The 18,849-nt window shown below is 53.8% G+C and overlaps 1 protein-coding gene across 1 annotated transcript; it reads right to left on the bottom strand.

The window, feature by feature from the left end:
- Nucleotides 1–504: 504 nt before the first annotated feature.
- On the bottom strand, nt 505–7,086 carry PKS1 (Type I Iterative PKS; the record flags this gene model as incomplete). Its single annotated transcript, XM_051430274.1, has 3 exons — nt 505–549; nt 603–6,762; nt 6,809–7,086. 3 exons carry the CDS (start codon nt 7,084–7,086, stop codon nt 505–507), a joined length of 6,483 nt encoding a protein of 2,160 aa, XP_051295761.1.
- Nucleotides 7,087–18,849: the final 11,763 nt, after the last annotated feature.

Below are 18,849 nucleotides of genomic sequence, written 5' to 3'. Positions count from 1 at the left end.
CAATTCTCAGGGGTCAATGTCTTGACTGGGTGGCCGAGAGTTAGGCTATGAACAGGTCACCTACGCGAGAGCAAAGAAGGTAGAGTTTTGAAGTAACGCTGAGAGAGCAGGACAAGGTGAGCAATGCGGCAGTGCCATGAGAGTACGGCGAGGCTGAAGGATCACGAAGGGCAGATGAGGCAGTATCACGGTGCAATGAAGACCAGATGTTATGAACAAACCCTTGCCATTGTGGGTAAACCAAGCATTAAGTACAGTGTAAAATCATAACGTGCGTGAACATGAGAAAAAAGCGCAGCGTGTGCGTGCAGTAAAAGACAAATGAAGCCACAAGAAGGTAGAATCCCAACGCCATCAAGTCATGACAGCTTCGCCAGCGCCATGCCAAAGACAAGTAACCGAGAGCCCAACGCCAACATCTCGATATTCAACACTTGAACAAAGGAGATGCATGCAATTTGCGATATACACAAGGTCTATGAGTGAATGAATGCGAGTCGAAGCCTATAGCTTGAGACCCTGCTGGATGAGCTTGCCTAGTGTGACACTCTGATATGCTGTTAGTATGTCGTTGGGGAGATAGTAGGAGTGGAGTGACTTACGTGCTCACCCTTCATCATAGTGAAGTGGTTACCGCCCATGACGGCATATTGGAAGTTCTCCTTGGGGAGGAGCTGTGCCCAACCGTTGTCGGAGAAGTCGGTACGGTTGTTGAGCAGCCACTTCATGGGCGCTGGGTCCTCTCCCTCACCTGGGGGAGGACGGGGGTCCTCAGGGTTGGGGCAGACACCGTCGGTGCACCAGATGGCGAGGACAGGAGGGGCGATTCTGGGGTTCATAGGCTTCGGGTCGTAGTCCTTGAGGTTCTGGATAGCGGACGCGAAGTGAGGAAGGAGCCAAGAGGGAGTACCGCCGGGCTTGCCAGTACCGAGGAGGCCTATCTGATCGAAAAAGATGTGGAGACGAGCGGGAAGAGGGTCAAGAGCGACAGGGCATGGGGCATCGATGAGAACGAGGTTCTCAACTTGCTCTCCAGAGTTGACGAGTTGCTGAGCAACCTCGTAGGCCATGACACCACCAGCGGACCATCCACCGACGATGTACGGACCCTGAGGCTGACGACGCTTGATCTCAGAGAGGTACAGGCGAGAGACACCTTCAACACCACAGCTCCACTTCTCGGGGCACTTCATGAACGGGCAGTTAAGTCCGTACACAGCCATGTCGGTAGAGATGTTGGGGATGGAGATGTAACTGGTTGCGCTACCGGAGCCATCAGGAACCAAGAAGAACTTCTTGGTGGCGATCTTGGGGTTACCCTGAAGGAGGACAGAGGTGGCCGGGGGAAGGTGGGAGACATCAGGAAGGGAAGCGAGCTTCTTGTTCACTTCAGCGAGTTGAGGGGGTTGGGCTGAAACCTTAGCAGCGGGTTTGGCAACCTTCGCCTGCTGCTGCGGCTTGGGGCGCATATCAAGAGCAGTCTCGATGTCTTTGATGGTGACATTGACAGTGAGAAAGTCAGCAGGAAGATCGCGACCGGTAGCCTCGCGCATGGAGCCGAGAATGGTGAGACTCATGAGGGAGTCCATGCCAATGTCAGTGAGGTCGAGGTCATCGGTGATCTCAGAGACATCAACACCCATCTCCTCTGCGACAAGCTTGCGCGCGAGACTGGCGCCAGCCTCGGTGGAGGTCTTGACTTCTTCCTCGCCATCCTCGCTACCTGCTGAGCTGGCGGGTGTGTCGTCATTCTCTTCGGCAGCCTCGAATGGGGTGGAGTCGGAAGGCTCATCGGAAGTATCGGAGGAGTCGTCCTCAACAACGACAGCGCCGTCGTATTGAGAGAAGTGCTTCTTCAATTCTCCGACCGTGGAGCAGTCAGTGAAGAGAGTAGAAGGAATGTCCATGTCAAGGTCCTCGCGGAACCTGGCGGAGATGGTCAAAGACAGGAGGGAGTCGACACCGAGGTTCTCGAATGCAGCCTCGTCGACCAGCTCAGACATGTCGACATCGATCTCTTCAGCCACGATCTTCATGACCTTGGAGGTGACACCAGCGGGAGCGGCAGTCTTGACAGCCTTCGCGGCCTTAGCAGGCTTAGCGGCGGCTTTAGCGACAGGCTTGGCTGCCTTGGTGGCCTTGACTGGTGCAGCAGCGGGAAGCGCCTTGGGGGCAGGCTTAGCGGCAGCCTTACCGGCGGGGGCGGCAGCGGCCTTGCCAGAAGGTGGCATCATGATGTTGAGAGCGCGACGGGGGATGTTCTGGAACTTGAGGCCCATGACCATGCCGATGATCTCAGCGCCGTCCATGATGTAGACATCACCGACGGAGATGTTGCCAGGAGCAGGCTGCATGCGGACGTAGGAGCGGTACTTCTTCTGGGGCGAAAGCTTTCCTGCAATCTTGATCGATCCCCATCCGTGCGAGATGTAGACGGAGTTCTCAGAGTCAAGATGGTCGGAGGCATTGACAATGAATCCCGAAAGATGTGCCAGAGAGTCGATCCAGTATGGTGAGCACAAGAACTCTCCGTCGGCCGCAGTGGTCTGGAATTGGACCTGAGCGGTGGCTTCGGTCTCCTTACCGTCAAGGATGACTTCTTCCATGCCGCGGTAGTTGTCGGCATAGGTGACAAGAGCCTTGAAGAGCTTGTAAGCCATGCCGCGGAGAACCTTGTGGGCGGCACCAGTCTGGAGCTTCTGCTCGAGGCTGTTGATCTGAGCCTGCACCATGTACTGGATGCGACCCCACTCTTCCTTCCAGGCGTCGATGGACTCGTACTTGACGATACCGACAGCATGCTCAGCAAGGACCTTGGAGCCATCGGCAGAGACAGTACGGAAGGTGATCTGGACTTGATCAGTCTCTAGATCTGCGTTACCCTCAATCTGCAGGTGCTGGCCGCTGGCGGGAGGAGGGTACTGAGGAATGAGAGTCTTGGTGACCTCCATGGAGCAGACGTTGAGGCCAGGAGTGGCGGTGCCAGGACGAAGCTGCTGGTAGAGATAGTCCGCGACAGTCATGGCTTGGTCAGCGTAGAGAGAAGAAGGCGTAAGAGGTGTGCCATTGACCTGATGACCAGTGATGGTGGCCTTCAGCTTGGGGTCAGAAAGATCTGACTGTACGACAACAGTACCAGAGTTGGCGTGGAGCTCTTCCCGAACGATCTTGTGGCAGGAAGTAGTGGACAACTTGGATGGAGCATCCATAGCTGGCGCAGCCTCAATGGCCTTGACGGCGGTGGGAGCTTCAAGGACCTCGCCCTTGGTAAGGGTCCAGTTGTTGTGGTAGTCGAGCCAGTACTTCTTGGAGTCGAAAGCGTATGTGGGAAGAGTGTACATCTCATGTGCATCATTAAATTTCCTGTGGTACTCGTTGAAGTCGACGTAGACACCAGCAAGGTAGAGGGTAGTGATGCTGTTGGAGAGAGTCTTCCACGGGTCCTCGTTGCGGCGGAGAGATCCAGCTGCGACTGGTGCTCCACCAAGGGAAGACTTCACCATGCCACTGCAGACAGGATGAGCACCGACTTCGAGCCAGGCAGTCTTAGCGTCGAAGAGCTTGTCATTCTGACCAGTCGTAAGAGCAGTCCAGAAATTGACAGTCTCACGTGCGTGGCGGGCCAGGTAATCCGGACCAATGATGCCAGCCTCGCGGATGATCTCGCCAGTGAGAGGAGACATGACCGGGACGACGGGGGCGTTGAAGGTGACGGATGCAGCTGCAGCCTTGAACTTCTCAAGGATGGGCTCGACCTGGGCAGAGTGGAACGCGAAAGGAACGTTCAGCTTCGTCGCCTTGAAGCCCTTGGATGCGAGCGCCTCGTTGGTGGAGTCTACTAGGTCGACAGTGCCACAGAGAACAGTCTCTTCGGGTCCGTTCATGCAGGCGATCTCAGTCATCTTCTCTCCGAGAGCGGCGGTGATGGCCTCAACGCTGCCCTTGACGGCAAGCATGCCATGAGTGTTGGCAGTGCACTCCTGCTCGAGGAGTTGAGCACGACGACCGACGAGGAGAACCATGTCGCTGGCAGAGATGACGCCGGCAACGTGAAGAGCAGCGTATTCGCCGAGACTGTGACCAATGACAGCTACGGGCTTGACACCCCAAGAGGCCCACATGCGAGCGAGAGCAACCTGAATGCAGGCCATACCAAGCTGGACGACGACTGGAGAAAGAGTCGCGACGTCCGTACCTGTCAAGAGAGGCAGGATGGATGGAAGGTCATGCATGCGGGCGACCTTGTCGAGCTGATCGATGTCGATCCTGAAGGTCTCGAGATCTTCGTAAAGCTTTTGACCGAGACCTGTGTACTGGGATCCTTGACCAGTGAAGGTGAAGGCAGTCTTGGTGGGAACCATGGGAAGGGGGCTGTAGGTGTCCTTAATCTGAGCCTGGAGACCGTCCTTCACCTTGGAGATGTCAGACACACAGAATGCGACGCGGTAGTTGTGCTGAATGCGGCGAGCCGTGGTGGTGTATGCTAGGCTGGGGAGAGTGACTGAAGGAGTCTCATCGAGGAACTGCATCAGGTTGTTGATGTTCTTCTTGAGCGAGGAGATGGACCTGGCGCTGACAGTCACCATGTGCATGGTGCGGGGGTCGACACCCTTGGGGGCCTCAGGAAGAGGCGCATCCTCAAGGATGACGGCAGTGTTACCACCGGCAGCGGAGAAGTTGTTCAAGAAGATCTTGCGCTTCTCAGCACCGTTGCGGGGCCATGGAACTTGGGTGGTCGAGATGTGGACATTGCGCTGGCCGAGATCCTTGGGGAAAGTCTTGTTCATCACACCCTTGATACCAACATTGGCGGGGATGGCGTTCTTCTTCATCATCATCAAGACCTTGACCAAGGAGTTGATACCAGAGGCAGCTTCACCGTGACCAATGTTAGCCTTGATCGCACCCAAATGGAGGGTTTGTTCAGGGCGACGCTGGCGGTGGCGGGGTGCAAAGGCATTGGTGACGGAAGTCATCTCGATACCGTCACCGGCCTGAGTACCAGTTCCGTGCATCTCAACGTAGCTGATGTCATGGGCATCGACACCGGCGTTGGAGAGGACCTTGTTGTAGAGGTACTCCTGCGCTCCGGCGTGGGGGTGGGTGATGGACACAGCCTCGGCGCTATGGTTGGTAGCGGCGCCAAGAATACATCCGAGAATGTTGTCCTTGTCCGCAATGGCGTCTTCGTAGCGCTTGAGTACCACTGAACCACAACCATCACCACGGCAGTAACCATCGGCGTCATTGTCATAAGTCTTGCAGCTGCCAGTCTTCGACAAGAACTGGCCCTTGCTGAGACCAGAGAAAATGTCGGGGTTGGTGAGGACATTCAGACCTCCAGCACAAGCGGTGTCGCAGTCACCAGCCCAGAGCGAAGTGCAGGCAAGCTGGATCGCAGCGAGCGAAGACGAACAGGCAGTGTCAACACTGTACGAGGGGCCGGAGAACTTGAAGTAGTAGTTGATGCGACCGGGCGCGAAGGCTCGCACACCACCAGTGATGAAGTAAGTGTCAATGTTCTCAGCTGCGTTGATCTCACGCCAATCGTCGGAAGTCTGACCGTAGAAGGTACCGATGCGCTCGAGCTTCGTCGATGGGGTGCGGTTGGGAACATATCCAGACATCTCGAGAGCCTCGTATGCCGTAGTAAGGGCAAGACGGCCCATAGGGTCAGTCTGGGCAGCCTCACGAGGAGACATGTTGAAGAAGCGGGGGTCGAATAGACCAGGCTCGTCGATGAAGCAGCCGAAGGGCGTGTGGCTTTTGTTCTTGCCCTTGCCAGTAGGATCGCAGTGGGCTTTTGCGTCGAAGCGATCCGAAGGCACCTCCCGATGGACGTCGAGACCCTTCTCGAGGAGGTCCCAGAGTGCATCAGGGTTGGCAGCACCGGGGAAACGACCCGACATGCCAACGATGGCGATCTTGTCATTTTGGGTGCGACCGCGGCTGTCATGCTCAGCGGCCACCCAGGAAGTGTGATCGCGGGCTGTGACCGATGACTGTCCTCCACTCTTCAGCGCGGAGACAAGGCTGTTGGTGATGGAAGTGACACCGATAGCGGATACGGAGCAGTCTTGGCTAGATGTAGCAGTGACCTGAGACACAACCTCCGAGAGCAAGTTGTCCCATCGAACTGACTCAACAAGGATCTCAGTGAGCGCAGTTCGGATGAGGTCCAATGTGCTGGTGGCAGTGTGGCACTCGCCGGTGGAAGCGGAGTGCACCAGAGAAAGCGGACGGAATTGCTGCAAATGCCTGGTAGCATCCTTGTCGAGAATCTGGTCGATATCGGCCTCAGTGTAAAGGTGGGCAGCATGGTAGGGGGCGTAAACCGGGATGGATACCCGAGTGCAGCCCTTGAAGGCGTCACTCTGGAGCAGGCGCTTGGTGGTGGACGGCGGGCCGCTGATGGTCAGAGCCATGGTGCTAACGGCGCTAATGTAGGCTTGCGCCAAGGTCGGTATCCGCTGCTCCTGGTGGAACGCAGTAATTGCGTCTTTAGCAGCCTTCTCGGAAATGCTAGTCACGATGGTGGACCATGTCTCCTTGGGAACAGGAGTCTGTTCTAGCGCCTCCTTTGCGGCACCAACAACAGTGCCGGTGCGGAAAGCGATGCGGACAGCCTCGATGGCAAGGGGAAGAAGCTCGCTCAGGGAACGCGCGGAAGCAACAACAGACCCTGCGAGCAGACCAGTGCAAAGACCGACTACTCGAGTGTTTGCCGGGTTCTTGAGGTCTGAGGGGTTCTCCGCATAGTATCTAGAAAGTTAGCAAAGCTGGCTGAGATGCGCAGGTAGGTACTGACCCAATGTAGTGCGACAGCTGAGCAATGGTGACCATACAGCTCTCTAGCTGAGGAACCTTCAGTCCCTTAGCATAGTATGCTTCGATAAGATCCCATGTTGTCAAAAAGTTGGGAATTTGGTCTCGCTGTGTTCGTGGCAGCTTCTGCACCTCTTCGCGGACTACTTGACTGACTCTGTCGAGAAAGCTCGTCAGGGTCGAGTTGTTCTTCCAGGTGCAGGCCTTCCGCAGGAGCGGGTACTGGTCGGCGGTTTGGTCTCCGAAGATGAGGACGTTCATGATGGCAAGGGTATAAAAGAATTAATAAAAAATTGGAAAAATAGTAGAAGTTAGTGCCGTATAAGGCAGAAGATCCTCACAGAAGGAGGATGTGGTAGTAGACGAATGGACTTCAAGGTTGAAGTATGGCAAGGGTATTCGATGGAGATAGGAACTCTGATCCAGTAGAGGAATATGGTACTTGGTGTCTGGGTAGTGGCCCAAGAAACTGGATGAGAATGGATGGGATTGAAAGTCTCTTGGGTCTCGAGGCGCTCCTATATGTATAGGACTAGGAGGGGATGATAGGCGTAAGATGTCAAGAAGGTGGTCAGGGCGTGAATCGCGCGATGACAAGCACAGTGGATGCCGGATCTGTAACATCCATGTATTGCGGAACGAAGTACTGCAGAAACACATTGACGTGAGAGCGAGAGTGGACCGCGGACCACTTCCTGTCTTGGATAGTCCAGCCATGCTCCGAGGGTTAATGGCGTGCAGGTGCCGGGTATGTCGCCGAGTGCCTCCATACCTATTGATAGATGGCGCATGCTAAGTGTGGAGACCAGCGGCTGAGGTATTGGGCCAATGCGTCGCGGATGATAGCAAACATGAGACGTGGGGACCTGGATAGTAGGGGCGCTGTCTCAAATTCGGGGTTAGTGTGTCGGATCCCCTCCCATAAGCCGGGGTCGATAGACATGGCGTCCGTGGGTTCTACTATCAATTACAGCATCTTCCAAGCGAGTTCAGGCTTAGGTGTATGCAGTCAGGATGAATTGATTATGGTAAAGTCGACATGTCGAAGCTGTTCGCAGCAAGCCCTGTCGATGTCCATGCTTAGTACTACAGGCACCAAGCAACTGTTGGGTCTGTAAGTCTACCAGGTTCCTCGTGGTGTATCCGTGTCATGCCCTCGTGGCTAATTGTGTTGTTCGGGTCGTCGACACGTTAAACCGAAGTATACCAAGCGATGCTAGGCCAAACCATGGTGTTGATAAGCCAGGAGGCAATATGATACGGCTGCGGATACCAGAAGCTACCGAATCTCAGTCAGCGTCTCGTCAAGCATGCGCCAAATAGAGTGGTTCCACAGCGTTGCAGACGTCAATCAAGCTTCTGGAGTCCCCGCTCGGACTCGTAGCTGGGTGGAGGTGCTTGCTGGTAAGGGCTAGCAGGAGGCAAGGCCCACGTCTCGGAAACTGGGAGTCGCATACTCTCACAGAGATCGTCGGAGCGCCAGCTCATCGGGCTGGCCTATTCGGGTTGGTCTGCGAATAAACACATAGGGCAAAACCATTCTTTGGGAGAAAAGTGGATGTTTGACCATGGTGGGGTCTAGGCGTCCAAGCCATCAGCCACACAGTGAGCGCCGTTGACGAACTGCTCGGTGTATCTGCATGGCGCTCTCCCAGTGCGGAATCAGATGGCTGTAGGCTGAGCGATCTTCTTCCTGCGTGTGCTACAGTCAGCTCAACTCAGATTCCGGTGTCCCTGTTATCGACGCCACAGACGGTAGTCCGGGCGTATAAGGTAGAGCACCCAGTCTAGAGATTGCTAGGGTATCTCTGAGCACATCACGGCAGATCCGGGCGGTCCTCGCTTGTTTCCGTGCGTCTCCTGGCGTTGGGTCGTGGTCGAAACGAACGGACTGCAAGCTCGGACGGACGTCGTGAGAACGCGGTCGCGAGGCGTGACGTCCCCTGTAGCATCAATGGGGACTGGCTGGAGGCTGTTGATGGGCTTCGTGGCGCGGCTGGGCTACCCGCGACAGCGTTATCGAGCGTGCTAGAGATGAGCGTGTTCGTGATTACGAGGTGACGTTCATCACGGAGAGCGGAGAACCGAATAAGCAAATCCGCCAACGATCGACGGTGCGTTTTCTGCCGCGCCTCACCGCCGGCCACACGTGTCGCTCGCTACCCAGCCACACCTGGCCAACCGTCTGCCACGCCTGTCCCTGACAGCAGCCAGATGCATACCGTCGTGCGAGACTTCATGTTTGACGCTGAGAATAGAACCTCACTTTGTGGACCTCATTTTGCTACTCTGCGAAACGCGACGGTATGTGGAGTTCGTTCGCGTCGCGAATCGCGTAGCCAATCGCATGTATTGCGAGGCGCAAAGTTAAATCGCCCTGGGTGCTTCGAGAAGCCCTGAAATGGTTCCTCTCGACTCACGTTTCACACTCTCTTCGACGCCCCAAAAGGACCATCGACTCTGTTTGGCACCATGTCGCAGATTATATCGAGTGGTGCAAGGCGCTCAGATCACTTTTCCTTTTCTACAAGACGCTTTTTCCCCTTTCAGCACATACCCACCGCATCTCTTTCTCTTTTCTTCACTGGAGTTACTTTTCCCTCGCTGCATTGATAGCAGCATTCAGGAACGGCACGTACCCGCGCATATACACCAACAGCATGAAAAAAGGGGTACTGTGCATGTGATGCAGTTCCACTTCCAATGGTACCTATACTATCATGTGTCGAACCCAGCTACATACTCTTGCTACGCGCTGCTAGTCCGAGAATATTCCCTTCTGCTAGCGACCGAAGAGTCGCCAGGTGTATCCTGCAGAGCATGGACTTGGTCAACAGCTCTCTCAACAACTACAGGCGAGCATGTGATAGATGCCCGTGTGCTCGCAGGCTATCAGCCAGCTATTCTACACATTAGCACAGTCGACAGATGCACCACGCACGCTGCAGCTGTAGCGCCGGCCCCACGTCGACCAAAGTTCTTGTCCGGATACATGCAGCGGTACATTGTTGAGAAGGAGGTCCCAACTTTACACGTATCTCTCCACAGTAGAACTAGTCTCGACTTTTAATTTCCCTACCGCCACTACTTCAAGATGCATGATGCTCACAGCAGCAGCCGGATGCTGTACCGATTATGCGTAGCGGGATCAGTATCCACCACAGCCCTTGTCATGAAGGCAGGCTACGGACTGGCATAACCGATCCTGTTATGCGGCTTGTGGGTACATGCTTGACAGACTTTACTCACAGCTGGCATCAACTCAATGCCGCAACAGTGATCACCGCGCTCGCCAAATTGTCGCCTCATACAATCATCATCTCGAAGATCGCGACCAGCTTAGACATCTCGTATGGACAATTGGTGGGACAGTCCGGAACGTTTGTGTTAGCGTAACGGGAAACGTACAGGGCTCCGTCTGGCCTCATGTTAAGCTCAGCAAATCCCGAACCAATATTGATGCACACGGGAAGTAAAGGCGGAAATTAGGAAGAAGTTCGGAAAGGGGCAGTACATTGCGGTATTTGTCCATGTACCAGTAAGCAAAACTCATCGCTTTGAGATTAGAAAGTCTCGTGCTCGAAGATATCTTCATCTCGTGACTAGCCGCGCCGGAACCGACTCACTCTTCAAGCCCGTTCGACGACTCCAAATAGGCGTTAGATCCTTGCCGTAACTGGCTAACCCCGCCAACACTGGGAGCATCATCGAAGACTTAGTGCTTCCTCACTATCTCAACACATCAAGTTCCCCAAGCGAGGCAATATTCGTCTAGTTCGACGGCTAGCGGGCCGTAGAGGTGACAAGGGCGGGCCGAAGGCAACGGCAAGATCGATGATGCGAGCATTTTGTGTGCAACCCATGCAGTCGACACACGCATCTATCAGCCTGGCTGTTTTGCAGCCAGAAACCAGTCCACATCAACGAAGCGTAAGCATTCGACGACAATAGGCATCATCAATGTCGAAGGATTCCATAATCCAGGTCTCGAAGGTCAGATCTGGCACAACGACACTCCGTAGTTTGTTCTAGCGCGCGGAGCTTTCTTCCGCGATCAGCGAACACCCCACGAGAAGACATGGGAACGAGCTGCAGCATCGTTAGCGCCCCTTTTATCCAAGTGCAGCAAGTGTCAGCGGCTAAAGCGATCGCTTAGGATTCGCTTGATCTTGGTTGGATCTTGAAACGATAGCGTGGCGGCGAATGACGACGAGGCTTAGCGCATCTTCGCGCCGGACCGTCGCTTCAACAGCAAGATCTAGAATCACCGATATCAATATATTTGCCTCAAACGCAGGGACAGTGTTAGGGCATGGTTTTGCTGTGTGTTATTTCACTGCTGCGAGGCTGATCGTGTCTGCGACCATCGCTAACGACCTCGGGTAGCTCTGGATAACGTATTCCACAAGCACTCAAGGCACTAAACGTCCAAAGGAGGGACTGCTTGCAATAGCGTGAATAATGAGAAGAAATGATGTTCTCGATGCTCACGAAAAGTCAGTCTGCAGGTCACTGAGACTTATTCGTCGACTGTCCAACAATGAAATCCACTTCGTCACGTCATGACATCCTATAACCATGATCTTGTACAGTGCCAAAGATCGCTAGAACATGAGTCGCATCCATGTGAAGGGACAATTGTTACGTACTATGTTGCATTAGTTTACAGTAAAACCTCTCGGGATCAGACACCGAATTTCCTCCGCGGGGACCGAGAATCCCATGATGACAGCTCTTCTCCATCCACAGCGGCTTTGATAGCCGTCTATCATAGTCCGAACCGATCCCAGCATAGGGTGGGGCCGCTGTACAAGTAAGCATACACTCGACCCCTTCAATTAAGTTACTATCGGTCATGATAATAACAAGATTGGGCGAAGTCACATGGGTAATGGTGGAGAGCTTTAATGGAGAAGCGTTGCGTTCGGAGTGGGTCATCATGTTCCGAAGGCTATGTGCTAGTATTCGAGGCTGCAAGTAGTTGTAATCGCATGTTCGGTGACGATATAGACCATCAAGCCGGTGCACAGTGGAGTTGTGAGTTCCTTTCGGGTTTCATCGGCGACCGAAAGATATCCCGCACCTCAATTTCAACAAACATGTAGAATTTTGGTGTTACAACAGGACGAAGAATCCAACCACAATTTTTTTTTAATACCTTTGCCAGGGTTAGCAGTACCTTTGCTCTCTGTATGTCAATATTCGACGCCATAATGCGAAGGATGATTACCAGTTCCACAAGCATGCTTAAATATTCGTAGGCGCTGCGACGTGTCTGAGTATCTAGGTGGCTCTCTAATTATTAAAGGGCAACAAGGAACAGCTCGTTCAGATCACGGTGTAACATGTCCACAACGCCGTCATAGACCTGTTGTAGTTCAGTCAGCAGCTCTTGGAGTGTTGATGCGGACTAAATCGAGCCTTTCCAAGCATCATTACTTCCTTGTTGTGTCCAAAAGGAGGCTTTTCACGAAAAGCGCATGTACACAGCATTTTCGTCAGGCCGTACATCGTGAGAATGCATGAGCCATCTCGCCGCTGAACCGTGAGATAAGTCGAATAGTGAGTGATCACCGTGCTTGTAGCACTGTAGGTATCATTCATTTCTAGTGTAAATCGTCTTCATGAGTCTTCAGACATTATCGTGCCGTAGCGACGCTGCATGCAACGCTTTCAAGGTCCGATGCTTGTACTACCCGATCTGGTATCACGGTACGGCTTTCATCGACTGCATCATGACGCCTTCGACCCCTCGGGCGGACCTTCTGTGCCATGGACTTCTGAGACCCGTGGACAGTTCGTATCACTGTGTGCTCAAGGGAAGCCACGCGCGTGAGCACTGAGCCACGTTGAAGCTATGCACCAAAACTCGTGGTGCATAATCTAGCTCGTTACACGACTTGAAGTCATGGTCGTGCGAGCGCAAGTAGCGGCGTTTGACAGCGGCTCGTCGTCTCCGTCAGACTGCGGAAGAAGCGATGGTTTTGATTCCTATAGGTACGATGCAGGGTCTGCTCTGGCTTCACAAATTTGTGTAATGGTTTCAATACCGCGTAAGTTTCGGTTCCTTGGTATGCTTGAAATGTGAACACGGACACGAGCATCCTACCGTCAATCATCCGGAGCGCTGCTCCGTCGCATGCGAAGCCACATCAGATGTCGTGGTACTGCCTGGCGCCAGCAATATGACCCCGGGCTCTGGACTCGATGGACAATGGAGCATGCTACCGCAGCACTTCGCGTGTTCTTCTTGATTCTGGGATAGGCAAGTTTGGCCTCGGCATGATGTTCGTGTCACTATAGTGATGAGTACACTCCTGATATAGCAAACGGGGCAAGGATGTAGGCGACTCGGTAAACCCGTTCGCAACCCTGATTTAGTACATTACACATTCGCCTCGCAGGCCGCTTGCGAGATTGTGACTGCCTGGGGATCCGGATTTCTCATGCGCGCACATTACGGGATAAATGCAATGAAAGGGAGAAGAACGCAAGTAAGACAATATACGTACTGGAGCCGCAGTCGGCAAAGTTGGCTCGTCGACAAATCATGGATAGAAATTGACAATTTAGATTGCGCGGCCATCAGAGACAAGTACCGACCCGGCGAGGCCCTCTCGGTCCGCTTTCCAGGAGCCGCGTTTGAGGGTAAAAGCGTGATACGAGGATTTCGCTTCCGCTGCACTGGTGCAGTCCCTGCCGATAAAGAAGTATAGCAGACAAGAACAGCCACAATCATATAAACCGCTTACTGCACCTGAATACCATATCTTCAAGCGATTAAGATAGCGACTGCATGACAGCGTAAGAACCGTGAGCTGAGGATAATGTGCCGTCCGAGATAAGGCATGTACTTAATCTAGCATAAAAACGTGGCGTGATACCGTGAGGCTGTACTGTAATCTTGCTCCCTTGAGAATCACGGCCAGCTCACTTACCATCGTCTGCGACCATGCGTTTAAGTAGGCACGATCTACCCACGATAGGCCGCACATTGTATACTAATCTTCCCCTTGAACAAAGATCTAGACTTGTTCTTTCCAACGGATATGGCAAGAAGAGTTTTCGTCTTCGCTAGAGAGCGCTCGCGACTAGAAGATCAACCTCAGTTGTGCAAGATCCAGCTCGCAGCTGACCTGCTTCGCTGAGACGGTAACCATATGGGTGGGATGGATTGTCGCGTTTGTTGTGTGCACGCCGAGTCTTTACATCCATCTTCCTTTCAACATGTGAACATGAAGACTGAGATCATGTCGTCGTCTACACACACACTGGTGGGTTAGGGCAAGCCTAGAACACGCTCTGAACGCCACAAGGAACACAAGCATCCGCTGTCAAGAGCATTAGTGAGCGCCTAGCAGCGGGAGCTTCCTTGCGAAGTTTGGGTGTGCTGAGCGCAAAGCTGAGCCGTGGTGTCATTATGAAATCGCAATCATGGGCCAGAAGCTGAGCGCAAAGCTGATGTCCATCGTATGTTGCCTTGCAATGCCATCGGAGAGATTGTGGAGACTAGTGAGATTTGGTGATGCTTAGAGCCCGATAGCGAAGGAACACATTACAACTAGATGTGCATCCGTATAGTAGTGCAAACTCGCGGAAGTAACGCAAGCGCGAGGCCATTTCCTAGACAGGCATAGCAGATCGTACTAACGGATTCGATAGGGCTTCCGCACAGTGTGCAAGGTTGTTTGGTTGGGAATAATGCCGAAGAGCGTTGCGGTATTCCGTGACCCACGGAGCTCCTCCAGCTGCAAGTAATCATCTAGAAATTCCTTGCCAAACAAGACGTGGCGAGATGCGCGAGTCTCGTACGAAGGCGGACGTACCAGATTCAATTTGGATGTCGCATTGCATACATCCAAAGCATTCCTCGATTACAGCTGACAGATGCGCAGCAAGTGGTGTGATCCCCGACAGCCTGTTGCTGTCGCCCCAATGGGAGCAGTCTGACCGAACGCGTCTTGTACCCGCAGGCTAAAAGTTTAAGCCACCTCGACTTCCTTGGTAAACGTTCTGGTGCAGCTTTCTTGGTTTTCATTGTCGCCCTTCTGCGGCTTGCGGCTTGCCGTTTGAGATTGCTGGTGAGTAGATCCCCAGAATCTTGGAATGAGGGGAGTTTGCAGTCTGTTAGCGCAACCGCTGAGAACGCTAGCATCTATTGGGAGCTTCTGCTGGGCCACCAATATTTCTGTACATAAGCCCTGCATGATCGTCATCGATGATCATTGCGAATGGTTTGCTGGAAATGCTGTCATCCTTTGTGTGAAACTGCCGCGGTGGTCGCGTTGCTCTTATCGTCCACAGTCGCAAACGGTGAACGAGTGAGCAGTCTTCAGACGGGCTGTAGTAAGCATCATGTGCCGGACGGGGAACCGGAACCTGAGAATACTACCTATCCACGTTGCTATAGTGTCTCAGTGTCTGACAGGCGCGCGATCTCTTCATAGCGGGATCTCTCGGCAGACAGCCCATCGCAGCTCCGCTCCCGCGTTGCAGTTCCGTCCAATGGGCGATCACGGAGATTTCATGACGATCATGAGCTGTTCGTTCTCGTTCAAACTTCAAAGATGTCGCATGCGAGTGCGAAACTCAATTGAGAAAGCTGACACAACCTAACAATGCTTTGATGCTATCAATTTCCGACAGGCGTCCAGCATCACTGTGAAGAGCTTCGGGCGGCCTTATCCATAACCTTCTCGTGGACCGCACCGTATGCTACCCTATCGCAGTCGCCCATGACTCGAACGTGAATTGTCCCGCTGAGAATTCGAAGCCACGATGGATCGAAAGCAGCGCTGTCAAAACGCTCTTGATATGACGTTGTCGCACTGCACAGTGCGTCAGATTCTGGCTGCTGGAGGACGAGCTGGCTGTCGGGGCGCCGCCCGCGCTCGGTGTTGCCGCTGGCGAACCTCCACACATCGTCAGAATACGGACAGACTCTCAAGCCATCAAGCCACTCCAGCGTGCTTGACCTCTCAGCCTACGTCATTGTGGAGTTCCAGAGGCAGGTCTCACCTCAAGTGCCGCGATTCAACCGGCAGCGAACTCGAAGGTGACCGTGGGAGACTTTCGAACGAGTCTTTGGACGCGCTTGTATGGCGGGCTGCAAGCAATTTGGTACAGTCCAGCCAGCCATAGACGCAGACAACTCTTGGTACATCGTGCCAGGGAAACACGTTCGCCTCTGCCTATATGCACTGTTGCGGCCCAAAACAAGCCTCGTGTTCTTGATTGGGGTTGATTGAATCCTACCCACCGCGGTCCGCCATGCCCAGACTTCTGGTTGAGGGGATGGAGATAAGGCGACCCGGGTCGAACGCGTTCTAAGAAAGGAATTTACAGTCTGTAATATGGCCAGGTGGATATCTCGCTTGCGTGCGTGGTAGTGAGGCAGCGGTTGACACGAAACAATAGTTTGGAAATGAGGTCGGCCGTGCGTAAAACATCAGTGGCGTTGGAGAACGCACGACGCGACTGCAAGAGCGTTAGAGGCCAAGCTTGTTTCAGTTATCGAGTGCCCTAGGTTTTGCGAATGCCATTCTTAGCAATTGTTGTCACATTGGTCTGAGAATCTGAGTCGTATCGCGAAATCGTCCGTCGTCGCTATTTTTGCTCGTGTCTTCACGAACCCGTCAGTGATGTGGCGTGGGACATGCTACCGAAGCGGAAGCGAATCGTAGGACCGACCTCGTTGGGCCGATCGTTTGGCTCGAGCACCCTATTTCCGTCAAGATCGGCCTTAGGGCTGGCGTGGGGTTTCCGCATCTGGTAGGATGCTTTGAGAAGAAGCGATACCTGCTGGCTTCTAGTTGGAGGTCTCAGGCTGAGACGATGATCTTTGCCACTTGCAAAGTCGACTGCGGCTTTCAGGTAGCCTCTGTCGTGCTACGAGCGCATGTCTACATACATGGCGTGTCAGGCGTTGCGGAACGCTTCCAACATCGTCTGCATCATGGAAAAATGAGTTAACAGGCGTGTATATTACACCCCGAATGGATGGTGCAATCGCGACATTAGCCCCAGCGGCATACCGCAAGCTTCTGGGTACATACAGCCGGGTTCACCGACTGATTCGTGCGGTACACCGTGTACAGTGACCGCCCTCGAACTTTGGTAACCTCTGCGACCAAAGGAAAAAGCAGAAGTGAGAGCTGTCAGAGTAGACCGCAACTGATCGCCAAATAAAGCAATTCACTGTTGAATTGCAACAAACTTTTGACGGTGAGCAAGCAGCTTGTGGCTACAGGCGGGATACTGCATCCAGACGTGTCAAGCGCACCGCTTGGCCATCTAAAACCGCCCTGCGTTGACTAAACATGGAGCTGTAATAGAACCACTTTTGTGTTCCGGGGTCACGTGCAGGTTTGGTACGCGCGAGGCAGCACGCTACTCGAACCTGCTATCCATGGATGGCGCCCGCGATAATCATTGCCCCGCCAGAGCCAGTGCCACATTCGGCTCACCGTTCGAAACAGTTGACGACCCACTGAAGTACGGGGACAGAGCAGGAGTATCCAAGTGAGCCGTGCAAGCGTCGAATCGAAGTGGGGTTCTCGGTTGGCGTAGTGAGCCACTGTCGCAGTGGCCTTGCAAAGCGCGAACCTTGCCGAAAATCGATATATTTTCGACGACATCACTCTGGGATGAGGGTACAGAGGACTTTTATCCTCCCTCGTTTAGTGGCCGCGGAACGAGAGAGAGCATCGTGTTACGTTCCGAGACGGGTGGAGAGACTCGAGAGATGTCCAGTGAGTCGGCACCTGTCAACCACGACTCAGCCGCGTGATGCTGACATACCTGAGTTGTTATCTCGTATGTAGCGCCCATCACTACCTGCGGGAGTATGAAGACGCGAAAGGCTTCGTATAGCTCGCAACGAGAGCTGAGGTGGACTCACCGCTGCCAGCAATCTTAGTGGTTTCCTTGAACGCGTCTATATAGAAACATTGGTGTATCTTACAGGCATGCCCAAGGCCCCCGCCGGTGCTGATTTGACGCATGTGCGGCCGCCGATCGTGGCAGTAATTTTGCCGTATTGCAGAATACATTACGGGTGTACGGGTGTCTTGCTGTTCTTTTCCCAGGGAGCCATGCGCCAGCTCGGTTCGCGGACTTGTGGCTGACGCGGGCTCGGCGCTCGTCCCCCGTCACTCTCAGCACGAACCTCCACCCTGCCCTCCACCAATCTAGTCCGCGGTGCAGATCTCCAAGATGCATCCCTGTTGTCGCTGAGTCTTATCATCAACGCCGTGCAGATGCCCCTGGTCGCTCGAACAAACATCGGGCTAACCGGGTCAGGCTCGACCCACCCAAGAGCCTGGCGCGCTGCATGTAACTGCGAGGCACTAGCTCATCCTCTCGTGCAGCAGGATCCCTCCTCAATTGATGAATTCATCGTCGCTCAGATGCATAATCAACACTCCCTGTTGGGAAAGCCCGCTAGTCAAACCCGCTCTTACATTTCCTACCTCTATACGCCTGAGAAATATCTCTCCCCACGCCAACGTTCTTCCCGTGATAATCTTCTATCTTTACCCAGCTCTCGTCACCCACTCCAACGTGCTCAGCCTACTTGACAGCCGCTGTACCACGGGGTCTGATCTTGACCTCGTCCTTCTCAGACCACTGCTAGACGACTCGTTCTGCAGTCAGCGCCACAGCACTCTTAACACACGGCGTCCGTCTGACGTCCCAACGGAAAACGTCTAGCTGTCGACTTGACGTCTGCTATTTCTCCTAGCTCCAGACTGGTTTCCATGCCCGCCCCGTTTTAGAGCCCTCTCAGGACTACCGGACTTCGGACCCATTACTCGACCCTCATCCCACTCGTTTGAGCCTCGCCAACCTCACTTTTCCCTCGCTATCCCCGCCTTGGAGTTTATGGCATTGATCTCTTTCTGAACTTTGGTACATCATATCATCCTCAGACCCCTCCTACCACCCATTAGCCGGCCATCGCCGTGTCGACCAACATATCAAGTCCAGTTCCACCAGGATCACACGTCTAATTCCTCTTCCAAC

Source organism: Alternaria incomplexa (genome assembly GCF_024043165.1).
Source record: "Alternaria incomplexa strain BMP 0042 chromosome Unknown scaffold_1, whole genome shotgun sequence".
NCBI classification, from domain to species: domain Eukaryota; kingdom Fungi; phylum Ascomycota; class Dothideomycetes; order Pleosporales; family Pleosporaceae; genus Alternaria; species Alternaria incomplexa.
This window is presented reverse-complemented; position numbering and strand designations above follow the sequence as displayed.